This window comes from Chiroxiphia lanceolata, chromosome 3, assembly GCF_009829145.1.
Source record: "Chiroxiphia lanceolata isolate bChiLan1 chromosome 3, bChiLan1.pri, whole genome shotgun sequence".
Taxonomy (NCBI): Eukaryota; Metazoa; Chordata; class Aves; order Passeriformes; family Pipridae; genus Chiroxiphia; species Chiroxiphia lanceolata.
This window is the reverse complement of record NC_045639.1, coordinates 92,768,968-92,795,907: the sequence shown is the minus strand read 5'-3', so window position 1 is coordinate 92,795,907 and position 26,940 is coordinate 92,768,968. Positions and strand designations below refer to the sequence as shown.

Here is a 26,940-nt window from a genome sequence, read left to right as displayed (position 1 = left end):
AGTATTTCTAGAGCAGCTCTGATGTTAACTGCCTGTTTTCAAAAGTATTTTGTGTCACTGTGTAGATTACAAAATTGCTATTATGCAACCAGAAAGACAAGATCCTTTGAGACTGTGTTTTGCCATCGGAGCTCAGGAGGACATCACCCCCCTCACAGGGCTTTGGAGTGGGACTGCCGCAGTCCAGAGGCGACAGACACGGGCGGAGGGCTGCTGGAGTATTTGTCTTTACTAACCCTTCTGACCTTACTATCAGGCCTTCTGAAAGTGGATCTTAAAACAACTTATTTCAGAAAGCCTTGAGGATAGTAAATTGAGAGGAGAAACGTTATCCACGGCCAAGGTCCCTAGAGAGCGTTCCATACATTTTGTTGCGTTACTTTCCAGACAGTGTTATGTTTTAACAATTGAGAAGGAACTGTGAGCGCGGTGCGCAAGCTCCCGCTCAGGTAAGTATCGGCATGTCCCAAAGTCGGTAAAATGAGTGTCCCAAACCGCTCCCCGGCACTCCCAGTCGTTGCGGACCGTGTGACACGGCCGGTCCCGCAGCAGACGCCGCGGCGATGGCAGAGAGCCCGGCCGCTGCCGGGAGCGCCCCGGGACCCCCGAGCCTCCGGGACATAGCGGCACCGTGCGGAGCCCCCGCTGCCGGGCAGTGCTGTACGCTTCCAGCCGTGGAAGCTCCATGCCGGAGCGTCTTTTTCCTTGGCAGAAAGTTGTGTGGGCGCCCGCCGCCGGGTGCCTGGGGCGAGGCGGCGCCGGGGCGGGAGCGGGGCGGTGTGCGAGCGGCGGGCCGGGTCCGGGCCCGGGCCCGGGGCGGGGCAGGGCGGCAGGGCCCGGCCCCGCTGATGTCAGCCGGGACGGGGGAGGAGGGGAGGGGGAGCGGGAGCGGCCGCCTGTGTTCCGGGTCAGGCGCGGGAATGCGCGGCGGCCGCCGGCAGCGCTGCGCTCGGCGCCCCGCGATGCCCCTGCAGGGAGGGCAGCGGCCCGCCGAGAGGCACTAGGGGGGCGCCCCCTGTCCCGCCCCGCTCCGGCTCCCGCCCATTGTTCTCCCGGGGTCGCCGCTCTCGCCCGGAGCCGCTTCCCGCCGGCGGCGGCGGCGCGCTGGATGCGGGTTGCGGCCGCGGGCTCGGCGGGACCCGCGCTGCGCGGCGGCGGAGCGGACGGCACCTCCCGCGGCCGGCGGCGAGGAGGGGGCGGCGGAGAGCGGCGGCGCCCGCCCCGCGGTCCCCGGCGGCGGGGCGATGTTCCACTGCATCCCCCTGTGGCGGTGCAACCGCCATGTGGAGTCCATCGACAAGCGCCACTGCTCACTGGCCGCCGTGCCCGAGGAGATCTACCGCTACAGCCGCAGCCTGGAGGAGCTCCTGCTGGACGCCAACCAGCTCCGCGAGCTGCCCAAGGTGAGCGGGAACGGGAGCGGGGGGGCGGCTCCGGCCCCGCCGCCGCCCCGGGCGGGGTCCAGGTGAGCCGCCCCGGCAGGTGCCCACCGGGCTCCCGGTGCAGCGCCCCGAGAGGGGCTGCGGTGCGGGGCTCCCGGAGCCGTCGGTCTGTGGTGGCAGCCCTAGGACTTAAAGGAAGAGCCGGAGTTTCGCACTAGCATTTTGCGTTTCCCTGCTTCCGCGGTAAACGAGCTTTCACGAGCAAAACCTGAAGACCCGCGTCTTGCAGGAGGAAAGGTCCTGTTTGAGGGCAGGGGGTTAATGCCCGAGTCACAGGACATGAGTATATGTTGTGATTAACGTTCACGTCATCGGAATTACGAGACCTTGGAGGGTATTCAACCCTCCCCTTTTTCCCTTTTAGAAAGATACTGTCTGCTCTGTACATGGGAAAACCAAAACCCTCCAACAAGTAACAGCGTTCCCGTTTCTGCCTTCTTCTGCCGGAAACGTCGTCATGCAAAACACGGGAGACATATAAACCTTTTCTGTGTCTCGGTGTAAATCCCGCACAGTTGTCAGTGTTTTGCTTCTCTCTTGAAAGATGTAGCCTGATTTTTGTGCATACTGTTTTATTGGTAGTATTGTCAAAGGTGAATTCACTTTAAATTCAACACGGTTTTCAGACATCGAGGTGGTACCTTTTGCTGTGACTCTCCAGGTGGCATTTGCTGGTTTTGCTACAGTGATTCCGGTGAGGCACTGTTCCACTCCACAGATGCAGTGGAGTGGGAGGCATGTTCTACTTCTGACTTGATGAACCATGGGCTTTTTTCCGTGTTTCCTCTTTAAACTTTGGACACCTCAGAACCCTTTGTGAGCTGTGGTTGGTAGAGTTTGACACTAAAGGGGAAGTGTTACCTGGCAGCTGCATGTTAAAAATGCGTGGACTCTTAATAACTTGGAATACAAGAAACTGAACTCACTAGTCAGAAAAATTTTCAAAAGCACCTTTGTTTCCACCTGAATCAAAGTTCCTCTGTTCATACACAGATTTAAACAGTCTTACTTTTTCCTTTTTGAAATTCAGTGCACTAACTAAACTTTTTTTCACTCTATGTAGTAAGAGTAATCAGGGTGGCTAGGTTTTCCTATAGGCAGTAGTAAAGATGTTCAGTTGAACTGACATATTAAATTTGGCTTTTTCTTTTGAAAAACCTAGGCACAAGTTTTCATCGTGTTGTGACTGAGCTCTTTATCCTTCTGAAGTAGAGCAAAACTGGTTTACATAGCCTGTGTGTGGGTGCTATTTTTACTTCCAGCAGTTTTTACTGGCTTTGTGCACAGACTAGACTCAGGAGTCTCTTTGTACTAGACTTTTCTTCTTAGTGTTGGCTTTCAGGCTTGTTGTCTTATTGCAGGAGTGTTGAATGTGCTTGTGACCGAAATCCAACTGAAACCTATGGCTCTCTGAATTTTTTTTTTTTTTAAGTAATAAATCCACCACCAACTGGTTGCTGTGTACAAATGTAAATGATGATCTCTGTTCATTGTGTTATATGGTATTAATTTCTGTAAATAGAGTGCAACGATCTGTTGTTTCTCCTCTCTTCCTTGAACTGTAATACATGCAACAGCCTTTCTTTTGTCCTGTGGTGGTTAAAAAGACCACTTCTTCCCATTACTTACCTGTGACTGCATATTAAGTCCTGTACATGTAAGAAATAGCTGAGGGGGTTAAAAAAAACCAAAACCAACCCAGGCTCCTTGGCACTGAGGTGGAATCAAGCAGAAAATGAAGTTAGAAGTTTGGTTTATCTTTTTTTTTTTTTTTTAAATGTCCATAGATCATGTTACAGAAGTGCCTAAATATACTCTGGGAATATGTTTGTGGGTTTCTAGCTGGACGAGGAAGAACCCGATGAAATACAACGACAGAAACATACTTGTAGTATCTGCCTTAAGTACTTTGTGCCATGTCAGCAATGCAGGGAGGCATTTTTATTATGCACGAACCTATGAACTTTCCTTGTCAGTTCCTTATTAATGATTTCTGATAAATGGAATATAGTGCCATCATCTCAGGTAAGTGTTGATGCTGCAGAATGTTCAGATACAAAAATATGGCTACAATCCTGGATGTGAAACTAATCTGTTGAAAGTGGAAACTGATGGGAAAAGCCCTGTTCAACTTTTCTACCAGCAAATAGTTCTAAAAGTTCTGCTATAGGAATCTGGTTCAGGAGAATAGTGGAAGATCTCTCAGTGGAAGATAGCTACAAGGGTACACTGTTCATTCCCCTTATATTAAAAGGGTAGTGCCAATACAAAGTACAGATACAGAGTTGGAAATAAGTGCAAAAAGCTGGGGTAGACCATACCTGTGGTAGACAAAATACGAGAGAAATCAGTAGGGTGTGTAATCAACAAACTGTTAGATCAGCGTAGATCTTAGTGGTTGTTACACCCTTAATTTAGTGTAATTCATTATATTAGTCTGACCTTACCTCCATTAAGTTTCTTCCCTATGTGCATAAAGGCATTAACACAAAATCAAGCAGTGTTTGAGGCCTAAGCAAGTCAGGCCCTAAGCAGGTGTAACTCACTGGCTGGTTAGTTAGGTGTTCTCCTGTGCTTGAGGAAGTCCTGAAGTTCACAGTGATCTGTGCTGATTCCTGGTGAGTCATCTGCGGGCTGTGCTGATGCCATAATATAATCCCTTAAAACCGATAAGGTGTTCGTGTCACTGAAGTGGTTGTGATCCTCCTAAGGGAAATTGCTGCTGTAAAGCCTCACCTTGGAATAGTGAAGAGCCCTGTAGACCCTGTGACTTGCAGCAGAAGTTGCCACAGTTGGATGGAGGAGAAAACTCCCCTCCCAACTCTGCTGCTCAGCTCTTTGTTCTGCACACGAGTAGTTCAGACCTCATTTTCCCGGTGTGGACAGCTGTGGTATGAAAGGTCTATTACAGCAGGCATGAGGTCTTGTAATGCTTCTCTGAAATCAAGCAGATATTGCTGAGTTCTTTTACCAGTTTTGCCATGGCTACAAAGTTAGAGAAAGTAATGATGGCTTTATCTCTAGACATCCGCTTTCCTTCCACTTGCACGTTTTTTTTTTCATCCCTTCAAATGTAAAGCTTTCTGAGGGAGATAAATATCAGCAAGTGGCATGGTGAAAGATATGGACTTACTGTGTTTCACTCAAGTTGATGAGGCAGCTTGTGTTAGATGCACATGCTTCCCCTCTTTTCCCTGTTTCTCTCTGCTCCTGTTTCTATCAAGTAGCAATAAAAGGTGTTCTTTGATTGGTTTAATCCAATACACCAGTAAAAGAATACACTTTAATACACCCTAAAATCTCCATTTTGAGGTACAGAAGTAGTCTTTGTTAGCATACTTTAAACCTCTCTTATTCAGAGGCCTTAAACAGAGCATGGCATATGTTAGGGTGTTACTGAAAAAAACCCAACAGAACAAGCACACATAAAAATCCCCTCAGAAGACAAAACTTAGAGAATTGCTGTAGCATCTTTACGAGAAATGACCAGCAGAAAGACCCAGCACTGTTGTTGCATTGCACGTTATAAGAGTCGTTGGAAGTATCCTAAAGAGAAACAAGAAATACACTTGAATTATTTTGAAGGAATTACTTTGTTGGTTTTATTTTTGTTCTGTTGGCTGACCCAAATGTATAGAATTCTTCACCTTTTTCTAAGGGGAGAGGGGTAGGAAGGGTCCATCTGGAAGACACCTGAAATGTTTGAGAAGCAGAGGGAGATCGATCTCTTTGCCCTTGTTGTTTCCACTCCTTCCCATGTTTGCTTCCTTGTACATTAATGCTTTTGTGTGGACCAGGAGAAGAATTCACTTTCTGTGACCTCCTTTTTCCTACAAATACCTTTTTTATCTAAGCTATACTTGTCAGCTTATTAGGAATACAAGCTAATAATTTATATTTGTACAGTAGCTTACAAATTTTTTGTATCATTTTGCTACTGCAGAGGGATTATTTTGGTTTCCCATGTCAATAAACTGATTCTTTTTCAAGGTCTCTTTAATGACTCTGTTGGATCCCTGGGTCCCTTGTTCGCTCCCTTTCCCAGTTATGTGATGGAAAACTTGTGCTTATGACAGCACAAGTTGCTGACAGTGACCTTTTACTGTTGTTACCACCGGTGTCTCAGACTCCTTGCCCTGCGTGTTCATACTTTCCCATCCTCTCCTGTCCTTGATGTTCCAGCATCTTCCTTACTTCCTCTAGCCTAAACAGCTCTGTCTGCCTTCTGTTTCTGATATTTTGCTTCCTCTCCTGTCCCTTCTGTGCTGGATTCTTGACTGCCCTTGCAAACATTTCTTTTTTAGTACCCTGGTCTTTCCCTTTCCCTTCTGCTGCCTCCCAGGTTCCCTTCTCTGCTCTTGCCCTTCCTGCAGGATAAGCCAGCCTGGTGGGATGTGCTGGAGGAGCAGGCTGTGTACTATTAAGCTGCTGGTGGTTTTCCACAATACTGAGGTCTCTCTCTAGCCTTTCTTGGCAGATGTGGCTGCTTTCCCACAGAACAGCAGTTTCTAGCTGTCAGCATGCTTCTCACCACTTCTGCTTTACAAGACAAATTAAAGAGCTGCACCCTTTGGTCTCAAAAGGATGGGCTATGTATGGAGTTGGTGGTAGAGTGTGGCTCTTAACTTGCTTAAATAATTCCTTTTCCTGTATTGGATCCTAATGTCTTCTGTTGAATATTTAGTGTATCCGATTTCATTGGAAAAAAACATAGTAAGTGGTCTCCAGTGTGCATAGAGCAACTTAAAAATGTAGTTTATGTGTTTTGTTTTTTTTTTCTAAACTTGTAGCATTTTTATTTTCCTTAGAAGTGAAAACTTGAAGACTTTTTCAACTTGAGCTCTAATGTGTAGTATATAATTTGCTACATGTCAAAAACTATTCTTCACTGGAGAGTAGGCTTTCTGGCAAATTGCTTTGATAGAAGAAAATAACACATTCTGCATGATGCGTTTCAATAGCTTCTCTAATGAAAAGCATCAGATAAAAATAAAATGCTTTCAGTTCTATAGATCAGTCTGTAGTTGATGAAAGTCTGTAGTTGTTTTCTGCTTGCGTACTTTGGAATTTAAGGGCAAATACATCCTGTCAGCTTAATTTCTCTGTGCCTGGAATTTGCAGTACAATACTGAATCTCTGCATATTTTTTTCCACTGATAAAAAGAAAAAAATATCTTATGAACCTTTGAATGCAGTATTATGTTTTGGCCTTTGTATTAAATCACTGGTATTCTTTGCATTGGTGGGTGGTAGAAATAGCTTATAACTCTTGTTTTGCTCCTGTTATGTCTTGCTGCTGCTCAGTTGTTTAACTCAAAGGATAATGACCACTTTCCCATGAGACTTTTTGCAGATGCTGTTTCTGGAAAACTCCAATGGCAAAAAAAAAAATAAATTTGTATGCACGTAGTTTAGCTTAAGAATCTGCTGAACTCTTTTTTTAATTTGGGGAATGATTTTTATGTAGTGTTTGTAAACCTAATCTAATGCAGCTCTGAATCATTTAGTTTCTCTGTTTGAGCTTACAGAGTCTATCTTCCATCTGTAATTTCTCTTGTTGGTGCTACATTCTAAAGCTTCCCTGTGGAGTTATTTGATGTGATTGATGCAAGACCCCTTCCCTGACAAACCTGGTCAAATCCTGGCTTCTTCCTGTGCCCCACTTTCTTTCTGAGAGATGCCGATGGTCTCCTGCTGCTTGGCATTCAGCACTGTCTGTATCTATTATGTGTGGTTTTGAAATCCAGGGTGCTGTTAACCTTACCAAAATAATGTGAAAGCTCCTTAAGAAGTCCCTTTATTCTTCCCATACCACACCTCTTTCTCAGGAAAAAAATCTCCAAATTTTGGCATGAATTTCACTGTTCTACCATAGTTTCTCCCATTATGCAATCATAAGCCTGAAAGACACTTGTTTGGTCAGTGGCCAGGAATCTGCTGTGGAAAGAGATGATGATTTACTATATCTCTCTTTAAATTTGTGCTTATGACTTCTTAAGTTGTAAATGTCTTTTTTCAAGTGTATATGTCTCCTTGGGTTCGGAGAGACGTGGTGGGATATCTCACGTGGCTGGAGTGCTGCAACAGATGAACACAGGCTCTTTAAGAAGGACAGACCAGGAAGGCAAGGATGGGGAGTTGCGCTTCGTATGAGAGAGCAGCAGGGATGTGTGAAGTTTTGCTTTGGGATGGGCCAGCTGAGGGCAGGTTGGGATTAGTTGGTGACATTTTTTGGATATCTGCTGTAGACTGCTTGATCAGGATGAAGTAGTAGATGATACCTTCTTCAGATAACTGGAAGAAGCCTTATGTTTGCAGGCCCAGGTCATCACATGTGTCTTGAACCACTGTGACAGCTGGAAGGGCAACACAACAGGACATAAGCAATTCAGGAGGTTTTTGGAGTGCACTGATGCCTTCCTAAACCAGGTGCTCAAGGAGTCAATGGACAGAGATGCTCTGTTAGACTGTATACTTACAAACAAGAAAGGGGAGGTTGAGATGTGAAGGGTTGCAGTAGCTGTGGTGACCTTGGTCACCTTGGCTGTAGTGACTGTGAGGTGGTGGAGTTTAGGGTCCAGAGAGGAGAGAACAGGGCAATAAGCAGCATCACAACACTGGACTTCAGAAAACAAACTTTGTTATGTTTAGGATTCTGCTTGGAAGAGGTTGGTAAGAAAGACGTTTATGCTGCCACTCGGGGACATTTTTGTAAGGGATGTACTGATGTAGTAAACCCGTAGCATCCCCTTCTCTGTGTGGTGTACACAGATGAGACAAGATTTGTGGGCAGAGATTATATATAAGTAGCTCTAAAATAAATTTGATTTTCTAATTATATCAGTTGGTCTAAAAAAAGACACTACCTCCTGCCAACAGCGTTGTATACTGAAAAAATGCATGCTAGAAATTCATTAGTGAGATTAAATGTGGACTTTGGTTGTGGTTTTTTTTTTTTTTTTCCTCCAAATGGCAAGTGTATTTGACTGCAATGAATCCATATTTTGTTGTAGCAGATGTTTTCTGGCCTCTCTTAAAGGCAGAGGTAGTCCTTCCCACCACTGTACTGGAACAGCTATGACATTGAGTGCGCTTTAACCTTTGTTGCTTCTGCTTAATTGACATAAAAGAGAAAGTAAGTCCTTGCCTGCCAGGAAACAGTATGAGGCAACCTGCTCGATGCATCGCTCAGTAGTGCAGCATTTTGATTCAGTGCTGCAGTGTATTGGTTTTTGATGGCTAGTGGATAGTCCTCTATTTGTTTTTTAAAATGGCTGGTAACAACTGAAACTAGGACCTGCAATTGGCCCATCCTTTTCAGTAGTTCAGAAAATGGCAGGTGCTTTGAAAATAGGGTGCCAGAAACATAGTGAGTAGATGTAGAATGCCAGCTTCAGTGAGGCATTGGTTATACTTCTTGCTCTGTCTCCTCTAGATCTTTCCCCCATAGCCCTTCTTACTTGGCTGATGCTTTTTTGGGCTTTAAAGCATCCGTCGGTGGGGAAGACAGCAGTCGCAGCATCTGATTCTGTTTAGGATATGTGCCCATGATCTTTCATTAACGCTTCCTCTTATTTAGAAATCTGGTAATTTTATTCATGTTTTGTATGGACTCCTACTGGAATGTCCACCTCCATTATGTTTTTCATTAATATTCACAATGACAAAGTTGGTACTAGAATGCTGCAAGACCAAAGTACAGCTTGAATATATTCTACAGACATGGCTGGGCAAGTGAATTTCACCATGCTATGTGTCTGTAACAGTTCTGGGTTTGCCCATGATGTATGTGAAGACAATTAGAGACCTCAGCTGCGTGGAGCAGTTGTCTATTTGCCAACTTGCCACTGAGCAGGCGGGCAGAGGTCAGTGTGCTGTTGTCCGTTACCAACTGCTGCTGCATCTCCTCATGTCTGGAGAGGAAATCCATTAGCTACTTCTTTGATGCAGAGTCATCAGTTGGATGATGACTGCTGTGCTGCACTGTGAGTTAGCCCCTGCCCTCAGAAATCATTTCAGTATCTCGTGTAGTACTTTATTTGAAAATTAAAGTATGTTTGGCTCAAAGGATCATGTGGGGTCTGTATTTGTGAAACCCTGTTGCTCTTGCCAGCTGTCCTTGCTCAGAGGTGAAAGCGGGTGGAGTGACTTGAGGGATCCTGGTGTTACTAGCAGGCTTTGTGGGAGATGCCAAGCTGATAATGGCCATGCTAGGCTTCACTTGAGTCTGCTGAGAGCTCCTTTCACACTTCATGAATCCAGAGTAGGATTCGGCTTCTGCAGCATTTCATCGTGCAGCTTCTAGAGGAAGGTGTCTGTTTTCTGTGCTCTTGCCGGGTTTCCTCAATGCTCCCACCTGTGCTAGTGGCAGGAGTCTCAGGGATGGATTTTAAGACGATGTACAGGATTGCATCCTAGAAAGAGTTCTGTTGCTTACAAGTTAGTTGTGGATTTCAGCTGGGGGTGCCTTGAGGCTTGAGTGGAGTGCAGGGTTCATTGCAGCTCACTGAGTGTGTAAGCGTGGCTATGGCTCTTGTCAGCTCCAGACTGGTGTGTCCACTGGCTGACCAGAGTAGAAGTGATGTTTGAAATCCCACCAGTTGGTTAGTGTAGGGCATTGAGTGTCCTACCCTCTTGGAATCCTTAGCACTGAGTGACCCATACTGAGTGACCCATGGTCTTCCGAAGACCATTCTATCAATGACTTCTACAGAAATGGGGTGGGGAGGAATGAGGAAAAGCTCTCCCTTCCCTCTCTGCCTTTGCCCTTCAGACAAACAGGGATAATGTGCATGTATGCTTGTGCCAGAGCCTGGTTATTAAACCCATCCCAAGGAAGCAGAATGCTTCAGTTCAGTGCTGCTGCTTCATTACGGGATTTAGTCCTCCTTCTCCTCATAGTGTCCTGACCACCAAGCAGCATATTCACCTAAAGAGAGGTTGGGCTTCTCCTGTTCTCACTGAAGCTATGCAATGGTGCAGGCAAAACACTTAACTTCTAGGGGCCCTTTGCAGAAGCAACAATTTGATTATGTTAAGCAAAGCAGTGAAAAAGAGATAAAACATCAAATCCGTGAAATAACCTTGCAACATGGTTGACAGTGCTCTCTACCTCCCCAGCAAAGTCTCCAGTCCCTTGCAAGGTTATTTCATGGATTTCATGCTTTTCATGGATTTCATGCTTTATCTCTTGTTCACTGCTTTGCTTACCATAATCAAATTGCTGCCTCTGCTTGTGTTTGCCTGAAGAGGCAGTATAAAAAGCGTGGGGGAAGGATTGACTGTAATTTCCCTTATCAGATGATTGAAGAAGGACACCTGATGATTGGAAGTGAACAAATAAAGTGAAGGGTGTCACCATTAATTTTTGTTTACAATGTAGCCTGAAGTTAAGATTTGAAATAGAAATGCAATTGGAAGTTAAACAATGTTTAAATTACTGTGTCACTTCTTAATTCTAAAGCACAACCAACCTTTAGTTGGTCAGTTGTAGGTTTGGAAAATGGGTGAAATATAGATATATTTAAGAATGAGAACCTAGTAATATACTGTGTCTTGATAGCTTACTTAATTCCTTTTTGAATATAATACTGTAATTGCCTGACGAAACCTTAAAAGCCGAGGCAACATGCATGTGTGGAAAATCCATATTGGTGTCTAAGGCAAACTTGACATAAGAGCAAGTGCTTACAAATTTTTAATCTAGTCAGCAACAGCTCAAGTACCTGCAAACCCCCCCACCCCCCATTCTATCCTGTGTGAATGTAACCATGAAACAAGTTCATTTGCAGTTTTCTTCCTCTTTTCCATCTTGTTCTGATTTTTGCTCTCATGCTGACCCATCATGAAAATTAGGGAGTGGATTTCATAAGGGTTCTAATTTTAATTCTCTTTGCTGATAGTAGTAGCCTTCTTATGGAAATGTTTTGCTTAACACAGTAAACATTTACTTATGCTACCTGTGCCAAATGAACCTGGAGTGTGACATGTTTGTAGCACTGGAAGGGCTCTAGCAGGGAGATATTGCTCCTCCCCTTAAACAGCGTTAGCTGCAAATAGGTCTTCGTGCCCTCCTGTGTGTTTTACTTCAACTGCCTTTTGTCATCATCTGTTTCCATTTATGATTTTTATTATTCCCATCTGGTAAGGTGCTGAAGCACTCAGGGAAGATTCTCAGGCATGAATGTTTTTTGTTGCAGGAGTGAACCATTGAAAGAAACAGAGAGATACATTGTTTTGGCCACTTTTACAGGACAGAGTATTTATCAATCCTAGTTTGGCTTAATTCTCTTCACTTTTTTTTCTAGAATTGAGCGTCAGTTGTAGTGGTATTCTTAAAAAAAAGGTATAAAAAATGAAGACTGTGGGATCACACTGTCTGTTTATACTTTTCAGTGAGTCATGCACTTATCTCTTACTTTTTTTAATTCTGTTGGCTGACATCGACCCAATTTTGTCAGAATGAAGTGTTTTTAAAACTATGTGTCTGGGTGAGAGAGACTTGGTTAATTTTCCAGTGAGAGAAGGGATCTGTTCAAGATGTATGTTCTTAGAAAATCTATATAATGGAAAGCTCTATAAATTCTTTGATAGCAGGAAAAGCTTCAATTGAGGGTTGGAAATTGTCACTAAATAGCAAATTGTAGGCTTCTTCAGTGCTTATGCTCATGGAATTATTTGTCTGATTGAAGCACTATTAATTAGGCTGGCTAAACTAAGCAGCATTAAAAGTGTTGCCGAGATACTTGTTGAGATGTTGGGTCTGCAATCAAAACCTGCTATTAGAGCATGCTGGGTAGATGTGCTGCTCTGGCCAATAACCCCATTGGACCTTGGATTGTGTTAGAGCTTTTCAGATAGAGGCAGAACTGTGTCGGATACATTAAATTAGGAACGTGTTTCTGGGGGGCATATATTTAAGAAAGTGCAGATATTTATGCACACACAGGTATCTATGTTTACCTTTGTTGAACTCTATTCAATAAGCTTTTAATTCTCTTTGTTCTCTGTGGTCTTTTTGAAAGGTAGAACATATATATGGCTGAAAGGAGGTGCTTGCTTCACCAGCAGTGCTTCAGAGCACTAATGATGTGCTTTAGGTAAAGGAAGACTAGTTACTGAAATGCAAGTAGGATGCACTAAACATGCAAGAGTGATTGAGTCCTGTAGTTTATAGGAAAAAAACAAAGGAGGAATTCAAAGAAATACCATTCACCTAACTGCAGTTTCTGATTTTATCTAGGAAATGGTGTAATTCATTAGAAATTGTTATGCAAACTGGAAATTAAACACCCAGTTAATTTTTCTTTTAAATAGTTAAACAAGAATGCCTTTTTAAATATTGTGTAATATTGCTTGTTGCAGATGTGCTCTGCACATTTAATGAATATATACAGCAGTGACACATGGTGCTGTCAGGGCCCTCAAACCTTCCTGGGGATGTCTAGCTCTTAATAAGCTTTTTATGACGGTTCTGTCTTTTAACCGTGTTCCTTCTGTTTTTACTCACTTGCCATTGAATATCTCTGGCAGGGACAACTGTTGCTTAGGAGAAGATTTGTAGTAGAACATCAATATTTATAACTGTCATATAGTTTAGCAGCTACACACTGGATTGAGGAACACATTTTGGCAAGTATTTATTTTGGAGTGTTAGAACAGATTTGGATCTCTTCTGTGGGGTGTACTCCTGCTATGTTTTCACAAAAGTGTCTTTAAGTGCTTTTTTAAGCTTCTGATGGATTCTTGGTTTAGTCATATTGATAAATATTTATCAAAAGGGCTACATTTGTTTAAAGATAAGAATGGTAATGATATGAAAGTGCAGCTAGGGATCTTTTGAGGGCAATGAAGGATTAAAAAGCATTTGTGGCTATTTTAATTGGAATATATGTTGTTTTGGGAACTAAAAACATAGAATTGTAGACTTTTTTATATCTTCCTCTTAACAGTTTCAACTGTGTTATCAAACACTTTTAATGGGGGGGTGGAGTGCCATTCTGAGTCAAAAATGCCTTTGAAATGTCATATTCAGGTCTGATGCATCTTTTGTTGCTGACTGTTTATAAACTTACTAAAGCTCTATCCTTTTTATCCTCTAAAAGGAACCCATGTTTTTGAGGGAAAACACATTAGTTTCAATTGTGTTTTATTTTTCTGTGACAGGGAACCACAGTGTATAGAAAGATTGGTGCTGAAGTGCAAAATGCACTTAAAAACCTGGTTTATGAACTTGACCACAAGACACTCAAACTAAGATTGAAAACCTGCATTATCATACCTTCATGACACTCTGCTTTTACCTTGTGTCCTAGTAAAGGTGCCTGTCTTACTGCCCCTTTTTCTGTCAGTCTGAGTTACAACTGAGTGACATTTAGATCACACACTCCAGCACTTATATAAAATAAAAGCTAAAAAAAGGTGCTAATTTCCAAGAAGGGATGATAGGTGATTAAATGCAAGCAGATAGCCCAAACTTACTAGTATCTTCCAGTCACCCTACATGGCAAAATCTTTGGGACACAGGCGTGCACACATGCCACGAGTGGGTGAGATGCACGGGTTCTGACTGCTGGGTAAAAATCCCTGGGCACTCCAGGGGGCACAAAACTCACTCAAAATTTGAGGAGTCTGTTCAGTTTTGTTCAAGATGACATGCATGTAAAGCCATTTAATTCTTCACAAATCCTCACCCCTTGCAATCACTCCGCTTCAAAGGCCTGTCTGGAAGAGAGGAAAGCTGCGATAAGAGCTCCACAACTTCCGTAGGGATGCCTAGATTCAATCACCAGCTGCTCCCAGTGCTTGGGGTTGACCTGACTTTCAGCTTGGCCAGTTTTCTTAGGGTGTTTTTTTGTCTTGGGGGCTTCCAGACCCTCTGAACCCATAACTGGGGGTCTGGGAAAGTTAGCATCCTGTCTGCATTTTGTCCCTGTGTCCTCAGCTGTAGAGACAGGACTGAGCTGGGTTTTTCCTCAAGCAAGAAAGACCTGAAATTGTGTGTATCCTGCCCAACTTTCATTAGTCCTTCTGAAACTGGGCCATGGAGCAGGTGGTGTATATGAGGCTGGAAGGAAAGTCTTCCTGAGGGAGGCTGGCTCTGTAACCTAGTTGGTTTTGGCGCTCACCAGTGAAGAAGACCTTGTCAGCCACTCTTTGTCGGTTTTCTGGATTGTTCTTTAGAAGTGTCCCTCTGCATTAACTTCCTAATGAGCCACGGTGTATAATTAGGATGCTTTTAATTACTCTACTGGGTAACCTCACCCCATTAATGATTTTGAAGCAGGCACTCTGGATTTTGCTAGTGTCTGTCTGCAATGATCTTTAATGGCAAGCTTTACAGATTTTTGTTTTTAACATAGATTTTCATTTTAGGTTAAACACAGGTTATAGTCTGTTTGCATGTAAAAATTAAAACAAAATGTTTATTCTGATACAGGTCTGAAAGGGATGTGCATAACTAGTGTCAAGCAATAACTTCAATTAGCTCACATTTTGGAAGCGGCTTCCAGTTATTCCTCATCATTTATGATGCTTATATGTGAGTTATGTGAATATTTTCTGATATGTAATTTTTCTTTCTTTCAGCCTTTCTTCCAGCTTGTGAAGTTACGGAAACTTGGACTTAGTGATAATGAAATCCAGCGGCTCCCTCCTGAAATAGCAAATTTCATGCAGCTGGTGGAACTTGATTTGTCTCGAAATGGTAAGCTGCAGTGTTAATTTGTTTGATTCTATGCTGTCCTATGACATGGTCTAGGAAACTGAGTTGGTAGGGTTTTTCTGACTCAGAAGTTGCTATCAGTGTCCTGCAGAACACTTTTTCATGTAATTCCTGGATTTGCCCCTGGTTCTTGATGGGGGGAGCGAAAGAGCAGAGGAGAGCTGGTAGTGGAAATACAGTAATAAAATAACACTTAACTGTAGTTCTGCCTTTCTGAGAGCCTGCTTGATTCTCCAATTTAAAAAGTGCTTTACATCCTAGTTTTATATATGTATGTGTCATAATGTTGATTTCTTTTCACAAGCTCTCTGAAATGCCTAGAAAAAAAAAAGAAAAAAGAAGAAAAAGAGGTTGAATAAAAATGAAGCTGCTTTCTGTCCTAAAAAAAGGCTGCCTATGGGTTAGAAGTCCAGTTCCTTATCCTTATCTACTTTTTACCTGAGATTAGCAAGAGGCAGAGTGCTAGTATTTCCAGTTGTACTTCTGGAAGAAGAATCAGTCCGTTTGTCATCTGCAGAGATAAATTCAGAAAAGAATGCTGGGAGAAACTGTCTTTTAAAACATGTTGTTGGAAACCACATGGATTTATCATTTGCTTGTACTGTTTGCTGCTTATATTGTCCTGCATTGTGATGGAGTGAAAACATTTTTTTTTTTCCTGTGGCCTGGTGAACTTACCAGTTCTACAAGAAGTTCAGGGGCTGGTGGGTCACCTTTAAGCAGCCTTATGACCCACTGATCTAGAAACAGTGAATCTGTGTTACCAAATTAGAGCAACTGTCAGCTATTTTTGCCTCCTTACATGCAGTGGATATGTACAAAATGCTCTCTGAGCTGTGATGGAAGGGGTGGGAGCAATCATGGTTGCGTAACCTTGTAAATAAATGAGGGATGTAATTGTATATTCAAGAAAATAAATACCGTAACGGGGAGCCCTTTTTCCTTTACAGTTTAACTTCACATTGACCCTTTGTGACTGAAGAATATTCAGTGGCCTGTAGCATATTTCCTTTATTTGTTTGGTGCTTTTAATTCCATCTTTATCTGATAATATAATTGATGAAGCGTAATGAGTCTCCAGGCAATTGCCGAAAAATTTCTGTGAACCATATAATTTTATGCACACTTGCAAAACCTTTTAAGAGAAGAAAACTGGGAAAAACCCCCACATCTGAGAGACAGAAGAAACAGATTAGTTATAACATTTTAGAAATACATGAGCATTAATTGATGCAGTATTTTGACTACTGAGTTTGGCTGAGTTGGGTGCTGTCTTTGACAGACCTTAGACAAAAAGAAACCCTCTGTTGGTTTAGTAATTCCCATCACAAATGAATAACTAGCTGCAAAAGAGCTGGTGGATCAGAGCCATGTGAACTCTCGTCAGCCTGACATGGAAGTTGGCTTGAGAACTCAACTGTAATGAGAACAGATGGTGTGAACATTTATGGTTGGGTAGATGCATGTGTGTCATTAGAAGTTACTGCACAGGGAAGTATTTTCTCCAGTGATGGGTTGGACTAAGGCAGGTGGCAGAGAGCAGTTGCTTTCCTATATCCAAGGTTCAGTGTTAATTGCCCATTTTATTGCATTACTTTGTCTTCTCTGTCATTCATTGCAGAAGGTGACTGATACTGCTTCCTTCTGCTTAATCATATCACAGCTATTGCATGACTTGACTCTTCAAATGGAAAATGCACCGTGATGTGGTGCTGGGGGGCTGTGGCAGAAGATAACTAATACTGCTTTTTGCTGTTTGGTCATTTCATGGTTGTCTCACAGTTCTCCAAATTAAAAGGCAAAACACACACCATCTGGGATGCTGTAGGGGAAATGTCACATAAGGTTTTCGGGATTTACAGTATTTTAATTTCTTAGCTTTGTATTTTGAACCCACCTTTCAGTATGTCAGATTCTTAGCCTGCCACAGGTTTGTCCTGTTTTCTAACTACCCAAGAGTACTTAGGAAAAAAAAATAGGAACTCTTTGTATTCCTTTCAGGCAGAGAAAAACAGCCCTGCTTTTCAAAATGCAGTATGCTGCATGAATAGGAAAGTGTGATGGTGACATCTGAACTTGGGAAATAAGAGATCATTGTTCTGTGTTTTTTGTTGTTCTAGCTGTCTGGTTCAGTGCACTAATTGCTTTCAGTTCTGGCCATTCTGTTTCCTTAAGATCTTAAAAGCACAAATATAAATTCATTTAATGTTCTATGTACAGGAATAGCTTTTCCTATTTTAACTTCTCATCAGGAGGAAGGAAAGGTTTTGAATAAAGAGAGTACTTCCATTTCCCTCATAATAAAATGATAATATTTTCTTTTCTCCTACTCCCTAATCCTTTGGCCAGTGTATGATCTTTGAAGCCTCATGACATGGTGGGTGTATCTTATGGCTGGACTTGGATGTGCTTCCAGACTGCAGTGGCCAGCTATGTTTTGTGTGAGTGGTGAGGTGTTGCACCCAGAGGTGAGATAAATCCCTTCAGGCAGGATCCCTCCAACTCTTTGTAGGTAGCTCTGGGTGCCTGTACCATGCAGTGTTATTCGCCTCCTAAGTAGTCCTAGTTTGTAGGCACTCAGGAAGGGTCAACAAGGAAACTCTTAAATGTGTCTTTCTTAAATTCTCAGGTGTTTTAAAATGCCCAAGGTATGCTAGTGTATGTTAAAATGTGCTATATAATGAATTCCTTTAGCAGTTTTCTGGTTAATAAGTGAATCTAGAACTACAAAAACCCTTATAAGAAATTAAACTAAAAAATCTTCAGCTGATGTAAACTTGATGCTCCCTGTGATCTTGGGTGACCGTGAGAGTAGTCTGTGGGGAGGGTTAAGGATAGCCTCAGTGGAGCAGAAGGAGAAAGATTTTGGGCAGTCTAGGAGCCGTATAGTCTTAGATTTTCCTGGATTATTTGATGTTGGTGCTATTTTTTATTCCTCTGCAAGGCCACATGTTCATGCAGATTTTCCTAGGAAGCAGCCCCACCGTGCTTTTCTAGTCTGATTGAGGCTGTTATTTGAGCAAAGGTTGAATGGATGAATCAATGATTGGAATATGAGGACAGGGAAGCTGTGCTAAGGAAACAGCATAGTGATAGTGAACACTGAAGGTTATTTGACAATCTAGGTTATCTCTGCCTCTTGGTATTAAGTTGTTCAAAAAATTGATGTACTAGTTCTAAGGCTAAAGCAAACTGACTTGTAGGATTTCAATAGCAGATGCCTGAGCTTCGGAGTTGCTGGCAAAGCATGTCTGAGACTCGGAGTATTCCCCGAGAAATCTTCTGAAATAGATGCTTTACTGCTGCATGTCTGAAACTATTGCCGGTTCCCTCACACTCCCCAAGCTTAGTAAAACTTTTCCTGGATTCTCATGTCACAGTGGAATTTTGTGAAGACACTGGGTCAATGAAGCATCCTTGCTTGATGTCTCTGCAAAGCATTTGTCCCCCTGAAGGGCGCCAGTGCTTTGCATTGAGCTTCAGTGCAAGACTTTGCTCTTCATGATAGGGGGAAAGATTCTGCTTTAAGCAGAGTCAGAAGTGCCTGTGTGCTATTTGTTTCTCCACGACACTTGCACGCTCGGTCAAGTCCTGAAAGACCCTGGGATTCAGAAGGTCCAATCTCCAAAGGTAGAAAGATGTCCTTAAATTTCTGCAGTTTTTCCTTCTTGCCTTAGCTGGCACTTCATTAAGCTTCCCTCTCTCCCAAAGTGCATGCAGTGTGTTTCAGATCCCTGTGAGTTGTAGCAGGCTGCTTCCCATGCTGCTCATCACCCAGAGGTTTCTTTCAGTGACTCCATCCTCCCTTTTCTTCTTCCACAACCCCTGGAGGCCAAATTCTTAAAGCTTAGGGCCTTACCATCTGAGATTCATTAAAATGTTAATGGCTTTTCTTGTTCTGTAGCTTCTTCTAGACAGGAGGGGCGATGCATAAAGTTTCTATAGTTAATTTAATGCATGCTGATATTTGGGATTACGTATACAATGTATGTATGCTGTGTTCTTGCAGGAGTGGTGTGTTCCTTTTTAGTGTCCCTCTTCTTGAAGAAGAGGGGTTTTGTTTGCCTTTGACAAATATTAAATCCTCCAGATTTCAATGATGTGGTTTTGTCATGGTATTGTATGCTCCTAAAAATGCCCTGGAGGTGTTAATTTAACTGTAGTATTCTTATTTGAAAGAAATTTCCATCTTACACATGTTTTCTCTTAACAGGTGAACTGTGGAAGCCTGGATTTTTGTTTTTAATGTCGTATACCTTTCACAGGCATTGACAGTCTGCAGCTTGTTTTATTCAGCTCTTTTAACATAGGAAGAAATCACTGTGAGCTTTTACATTGGACAGTGAATGCTTGGTATTAGGCACTGTGGTGGCTTTCCTACCCTTCCCAGCTGCAGGAGTGCCATTTTAACTCTCCTGCTATCTGACCCCTTCTTGGATGCAGGCTAACCCCCTTGCCTTCTGTAGGAGATGAGCCTCTTGCACTTCTGTGTCTACCTGTGAGTTGCTGTCTCTGTGATCAAAGTCTAGTAGGCTTTTCTGCTGCTACTCTTGCTTCCACTGAATGTGCCTACCAAGGACTTGGTCATGCAAGTCCATAGCATCGCTGTAGTTGCTCTGTGCTGGCAGATTTGCATTAGCTCTCTATGGTGACTCTCCAGCTGGCAGCAAGTAAGGGGACTCAAGTTGTTCTTCTGTGGCAGTGCTCTGTAACCTTGCAGTCTGGTGTTGTGTCCAAACCTTGAGTCTCAAAACTCTAAAAAAGGTGCAAGTGTGTGTGCAATGGGAGAATGAAATGGATTTTTGTAATCTTGGTAGATGTGTTGTGCTGGTTCTTTTTGCTGACTCAGATCTCAGCTTTACTTTGTGAACTGAGGAGTGATGGCTTTGCTATGGCATCTACTGAGGAAATCTGTGTGTGGGCGGATCTTGTTAAGCCATATTTGGCTCTGCAAGATGCTTGATAACAAAATCTCAACACGGTTCTTTACTGTGATACCCAATAGGACTAATACTGTTTGTGTAATGTGTATGGTTTATATTTTATACCTACTGTAGAGGTGGATTCTTGCTACATGATATGCTAGCTACTACCCGTTTCTGTAGCTTATGGTTAAACTGAGTTTATGACTATATTGATAGTGTGGTTGTTCTGGACACAAGTCTTGTGACATCAGGATATCCTCATTCCAAAATAGTCTCTCCACACAGTTGCCATATTAGGGCATATACTCTGACATTTCTATGAAAATAATTACAGAATTAAAAAAAGATAAATATGCTAATTTAGGATTACCCTAACAGTAAAGATCGTTCCTCAGAAGCCTGTCAATAGTCACAACACTATGTAAGGAGAGAGCTGCTGCTATGCAAGGTCTGAGCAGGGTCCAAGATTTTAAAAGTCAGTCTTTAGAAGACCAGTGTCCCACTGGTCTCCATGACCACGTACTCCATGAGCCTTATTTTTATGTTTTCCTTGCTTCCACAGTGAATCACAGTTGCAAATTTAGAAACTTGTGTTTTCTTTTGTCTTCAGTTATCAGGGTACTTTCAGAACTCCACAGCAAGGGTATTTAACTGTTCTACTTTCAGTAGCAGGTGGTTTGATATTACTGCTTTTTATTTGAAGTGTTTATTCTTTTTAGCTGCTTTACAACCCAATTAAAAGTCTCTTCAGAGATGTTGGTCATCCTCAGGACGCCACATTCATTGTGTATTGTGTGATAGGTACATTTTATTCAAAAAGTTATTTGGAACTTCCTTAGAGGCCCAGGTGAGCAGGCAGCAGCTTTCCTGCAGAGCATCCATCAGTCCATCCTGCTGAAGAGCAGTGTAGACTCTTTGCTTTGCCCTCTAAGACTTCAGCTCACTTATTTGTATCCATGCATGCACACACATGCTTGCCCTTTTTAATTCAGCTGTCTGCTCTCAAAGACATACCTGTTATCTGTACTGTAGGACTATCTCCCTTCTGCCATCAAAGTGTTCCCCTTTTCCTCTCCTGCACTGAAAGCGGAATAACCAGTGTTTTTTCAAACTAGAAATTCTGACAGAGAAAAGGCTTGAACACTTGTTTCAGTTCAGCCTGGTCTGGTGACCCAGCTATTTTACAGTGAGGATATGAGCTAATTAGGGAGAAGCACTCTTAGGTCTTCTGATCTTGTCCTGCAGCCTCACATGGGATCTGCTCTCTTGCCTGGCAGCTGCTGCTTTTGCTCTGTGCTCTTGCCTGGGATCTGGCTGTCTGCCTGTGCTGCACTTCCACAGCATCTGAGCAGAGACCTCCTCCATGAAATCCTCTTCTTCTCTGCCTGCCACCAGCTGCCCTGGCATGAATGTGCTGGTACAGGTCTGGTGGCAAGTGGCAAAACCCAGAGTGCTGAGAAATAAGTAGGAATTGATACTTTCCTTGCTCAGTGGACAAGAAAAAAACCCCCAAGTCAGCAAGCTGTGCTGGCAGGCAGAATAGTTGACAAATGCATCTATTTAGTTAACGTATGCAACTGCTGGATGTTGCTTATTTGCCTTCTGGACTGATTTGTGTCTGGTGAGCGCTTACGGACAAACAAGAATTGTTCTCCTACTCCTGCATGGACATGTCTTATCTGGTACAAGAAAGCATCCTGTGAATATACTCACTGCAACCTGGGGTGTGTACATCTGAAAGTCATTGCATATCCCACCAGAGACTATTGTGTTTAGTATGGTGGTAGAGTATCTTAAGTTTCAGTCTGAGTCTGGCCGGTGACTGGTTTTGGGGATTTTTTTTTTGTGCTAATGAAAGCAAAGCAGACTTGGAGATAACAGAATTTTTCACCCTTTTAGATGGTTACTTGCTAATAGTTGTTTTACATGTTTGGATTTTTATGCTTGGGTTTTTTTGACAAATCTAATTTCTTGTGACATACATTTTCTTTGTATTATCTCTCATTCCTCCCTTGAGGTTACTTTAAAACTTTTACTTAAAAACATTATCGTTTTAACGTCTTACACATGAAGTTTAGGGATCAATGTACAAAGCAGCATTCCAGGGAAGAAAGAAACACCTGCTGCAGATTGCTTTTGGATTCTGGGCCTCTGTAGAGTATCACAGATGTGTAGAAAGTCTTGCTTGCTTTGAAAAAGTGATGTAAAAGTTGGGACTTGTGCATTTAGGTTGCTAAAATGAATTTGATGTTGGTAGGTTGGAGGAAGAGGAGAGCTTTATATGCAGCAAGAGAAGTAAGGTGAGAGAGAAATCACTGGACCTCATCCCTGAGCAGGGCTTCTCATCAAAGAGAGGAAGGAAGAAGCAGCAAGTGCTGACTGTGATTGAGAAAGAAAAGTGAAATCTCATGATGGAATAATTTAATTAGAGAAGTTTAGAAGGTGTCATTTTTAAATGGATTACAGAAAACTGGATTTTTCCATCATGGTATATTCTACCATATTTAACTTACTTTCTAAGGAGACTTTGCTAACGTACTTCCATGCATAACAGTTGTCTTTATCCAAATTCAAGGGAAGGCTGTAGAAAGGAACAAGACAAGTTGGGGACAGAAATCTTGGGACTGCCTGAAGTATCAGCTAGAGTGTTAAATGTCAGATGATATGTATAGAAGTGACATAAAATAAAGTGTTAATTTTCTGGATAATCTAGACTAGATATCATAAAATGGCAATCTGCAAACAGGCATTGTTAGTTATTGTATTCACAGAATTTTTAGTTTTTATGTTTTTGCCCACCTTACTTCTTAGACTAAAAGTATTTAATTCCTCTTATCTTCAAGGTCTGAGATGGAAATCCTTATAAAAATGTCTCCAAGCCTTGTTTAACTCTCCATTGGCATGTATAAGTAAAAAGGTAGAAGACCTAAATTTGTTGCCAAACTTGGATTCTTTCACTTAGTTCACCTGGAACTATTGTTTCCTCGTGATCTGATCTTTGAGCTCCCCCTCTTCCTCTCCCCCCTGTTTTTCTTCTGTTTTCAGTTTACAGCTTCTTATCCTCTGTTACTACTGCTTCCTGCAGCTGAGAAGGACAGTGTTGAATTACCACGTCCTATCTGTTCAAAAACCAGCTTGTCCATGCAGAGTTTTCTTTCAAGTAACATGCCTAATATCTACGTATCCGTGAAATGCTGAGGATTTTTTTCCCTGCTGCTCTCATTGTTTGGAAAAGGGATATATCCAGAAGCAGTGAGGAGGAGAAATGAGACATGTCTCTTCAGTTTCTTGTTAATTACACAGTAAGGGATTTACTTGAGAAAACCCAACCTGAACCTGCTGGTGAATTTTCCTTAAAGCTTTAAAGACAGGTCTTAAAAGTGGTGTACGTCTTGTATTTTGTATATTCTCAGCCTCAGAGTGTGAAGAGGAAAATGTTACAACCTGTTCAAGAGCCACTTAATCTCAATAGACTTCGCAAGAACCCTGTGACTCCTGTCACAATGTGCCTAGAAATTGTAGCACTTAATCTAAAGAGGTTGGTTACTTCAGTCTTCAGAGATAGTAGCAAAGCCTTCTGGTTTTAGAAGAAAGGAAGCCTGTCTGATCATTGTGTATGACTGGATCTCAACATGAAAATGGAGGGAGAGGATGATGAGTAACCTTCCACCATCCCTTCCCTCTACAGAGTCAGACCCTCTTGGAGCTGCACTTGGCTGCTTTTGGGAGGGTAGAGAAATGTGGTGGTGGTGGCGGTAGTGGTGTCTGTGAGACAACAGCCTGCTCAGCTGGGCTTTCCAGCTGGAGAGCCCTTCACAAAGACAAACAAATATTTGCAGCACAAATTCCTACTTGAAAGGTATTTGACTAAGTGGGCTGTTTCCTTCCTCCCATGTTTGGAAGGTGGAGCAGGTGGAGAGCAGGGCTGGAAAACAGAGCTTTCCCAGGGGCAGGCTTCTCAGAGACCCCTCTAAGAAGGTGGGTGGCACAGAGGAACTTCCGTGGAAGTGATGAGAGAACCTTTAGGCTCCTAAATCACTTGAGCATTGCAGTGCTTAATGCTTCAATGGACCTTCTGTGTGTGTGTGTGTGTGTGTGTGTGTGTAAATACTGTAGTTGATAATGTATATTATATATGTGAGGAGGGGGAAAAATCATCTGTGTATTGAATTGGATGGATGAGATCTGTTTTGCTGCTGGATATCTCTCTTGAGGGATAATGCTGCATGGATTCACATTCTTTGAGTTTAGAATGGGCTTCCCTGGGTATAAATTTGGTGTAAACCAATCAACTGCTTAATTACTAGTCACTAAGCAGTTAAAGCTGCTTGGCTTGTGTTGTGTATACCTGTTGGTGGGCCTTGCACTATGACTGTCTAGATCAGGTCTATTCAGTTGACTTTTGCTGGAATGTATGCAGTGTGCCAGCTCTAGCTCTCCTAAAGCACAGTGCTTTGTGTCTCCTTCATAGCTGGAAAATATGACAGCATCCAGTAGTTACTTCCTGAAAGACTCGAGCATTGTGAACTCTCCCTAAGGAATGTGGTGCATCTCTCATATCTGAGACTTCAGCAAAATTCTCGCAAAAATACTTTTTATTTTGAGCTAGAATCACTGGTAGCTCTGGTCTGGTAGCCCTGTTGTATCATAGGACTCTCCCAGACATTTGTACCATGATATTGATTAGGTATTGGAAATTATGTTCGCTATTGCAGAATGTGTAAAGAGTGCTGGTGTGTAAGCTTTGGGTAGATGAAATATTATCAGTTCTTGAAATTCAATATAAAGTGCTGCAAAATTGTGCCATGCAAAAGGTTTTATCAGTTTAAAAATAAGATTATCTTCTCCTCCTACCCCTCCAGCCACTAGAGGAAGAAAACTAGGGGAAGGGGGAAGAAAACTAGGGGAAGGGGGATTGAGCGATGTAGGTGTTATAAAAATCTAGAAAAAAAAAAAAAAGGATTGGCATCAAACAAAAGGATTTTTAGAAGTAATTTTCTCACTCAGACAGTACAGAATTCCCTAATGTCAAACTTGCTTCTAAAGTTACTTATACAGGGCTTGCTAAATCGTTAGCAAATTCTTGTGCAAACTATAACAAAAAGCATCTGAAGAGGTGTATTGAATGGAGAGGAGTACGATGCCCTCTTGTATACATGACTACCAAGCTTGATTTTGATCCACTTCTGCTGCCACAACTTTACTGCTGCCAATGTATTTGTACTGTCACATGTCACAGGGCTTATGCTTGGTTTATGGCTTTATTATTAGCAATGCTGCGCAGTCTGTGTGCCAGAACATCTGGGACATCATGTAAGTGCAGAGTGTTCGTCAGAGTGTAGCATTAGAAGAATCCTAGATATTTAAGTAGGATTTGAGCTGGTTATCCAGCAGTGGCAAGAAAAGTATTCAACCTTAGTGTTGCTGATATTGACAGAGACATATATGTTAATGTCTGTAATGAAATAGAGTACTCCACACTAATGGTGAAAACTTCGTAATCCATCAAGAGACAAAAGAACTTCTTTATATATTTTAATATCCTCTGCTGCATTCCAGTTGATTATGTCAGTGCTATTGTTATGTGCCATTATCTTCTCTGCTATAATTATCACTCAGTTTTTTGTCATATATTAAAATGCTGCTCGCCTATTCTCTTCTGAATTCAACAATTCAATGTTACACTAGTCTTCATATATAGTGATAAAGTATCTGCTCCTAACTTGGTTGTGTTTTGCCTGAGAAATCTTTTTAAGATGCCTTGCAATTAAAATGAGTTATATTTCAATCTTGTATAAATATATAATGATCCTCATTTCAAACAGTTGCACTGAATTTTTGTCCATCCTTTGCCCACACAGGCAGAGGAGAAAAGTGAATAGTGAAGGTATCAAGGGGGGAAGGAAAATGCACTTTACAGAATCAGAGAATGGGGAAGGTTGAAAAGGACCACAGTGGGTCATCTGAGGCAATCTCCCTGCTCCCATTGCACAGAATTGTGTCTAGATGGTTCTTGAATATCTCCAGTGAGGGAGACTCCACAACCTCTCTGAGCAGTCTGCTCCAGTGCTTGGTCACCTGCACAGTAAAGAAGTTCTTCCTCATCTTTAGGTGGAACTTCCTGTGCATCAGTTTCTGCCCCTCTTGTCCTACTGCTTGGCACCACCGAGAAGAGCCTGGCTCCATCCTCTTGACACCCTCCCTTCAAATACTTCACAGAATATGACAAGTTGGAAGGGACCCACAAGGATTGTCAAATCCAACCCTTAGCCCTGCATGGGGCTATTCCCAAGAATCACACCATGTGCCTGAGAGCATTGTCCAAATGATTCTTGAACTCTTGTCAGGCTTGGTGCTGTGAACACTTCCCCGAGGAGCCTGTTCCAGTGCCCAACCACCCTCTCGGTGAAAAACCTTTTTCTAATATCCAACCTAAACCTCCCCTGACACAACTTCAGGCCATTCCCTTGGGTCCTGTCACCAGTCAGCACTGAGAAGAGATCAGTGCCTGCCCTTCCTCTTCCCCTCACAAGGAAGTTGTAGACTGCAATGAGGTCTCCCCTCAGTCTCCTCTTCTCCAGGCTGAACAGACCAAGTGACTTCAGCTGCTCCTCATATGGCTTCCCCTCAAGGCCCTTCACCATCTTCATTGCCTTCCTTTGGGCACTCTCTAATGGCTTAATATCTTTCTTATATTGTGGTGCCCAAAAGTGCACAGAATATTCAAGGTGAGGCCACCCAGTGTGGAGCAGGGTGGGACAATCACCTCCCTCGACCGTCTGGCGATGCTTTGCCTGATGCCCCCCAGGACACAGTTGACCCTCCTGGCTGCCAGGGCACTGCTGACTCA

At 42.6% G+C, this 26,940-nt stretch overlaps 1 protein-coding gene across 1 annotated transcript in view; it reads left to right on the top strand.

Moving 5' to 3' along the window:
• Nucleotides 1-1,210: 1,210 nt before the first annotated feature.
• Nucleotides 1,211-26,940, top strand: part of LRRC1 (leucine rich repeat containing 1) — a 65,858-nt gene continuing 40,128 nt past the window's right edge. The window contains exons 1-2 of the mRNA XM_032681848.1: nucleotides 1,211-1,403; nucleotides 15,030-15,147. Coding sequence (XP_032537739.1) covers nucleotides 1,245-1,403; nucleotides 15,030-15,147 — 277 coding nt within the window. The 5' untranslated portion in view covers nucleotides 1,211-1,244. The remainder of the gene's footprint in view (nucleotides 1,404-15,029; nucleotides 15,148-26,940) is intronic.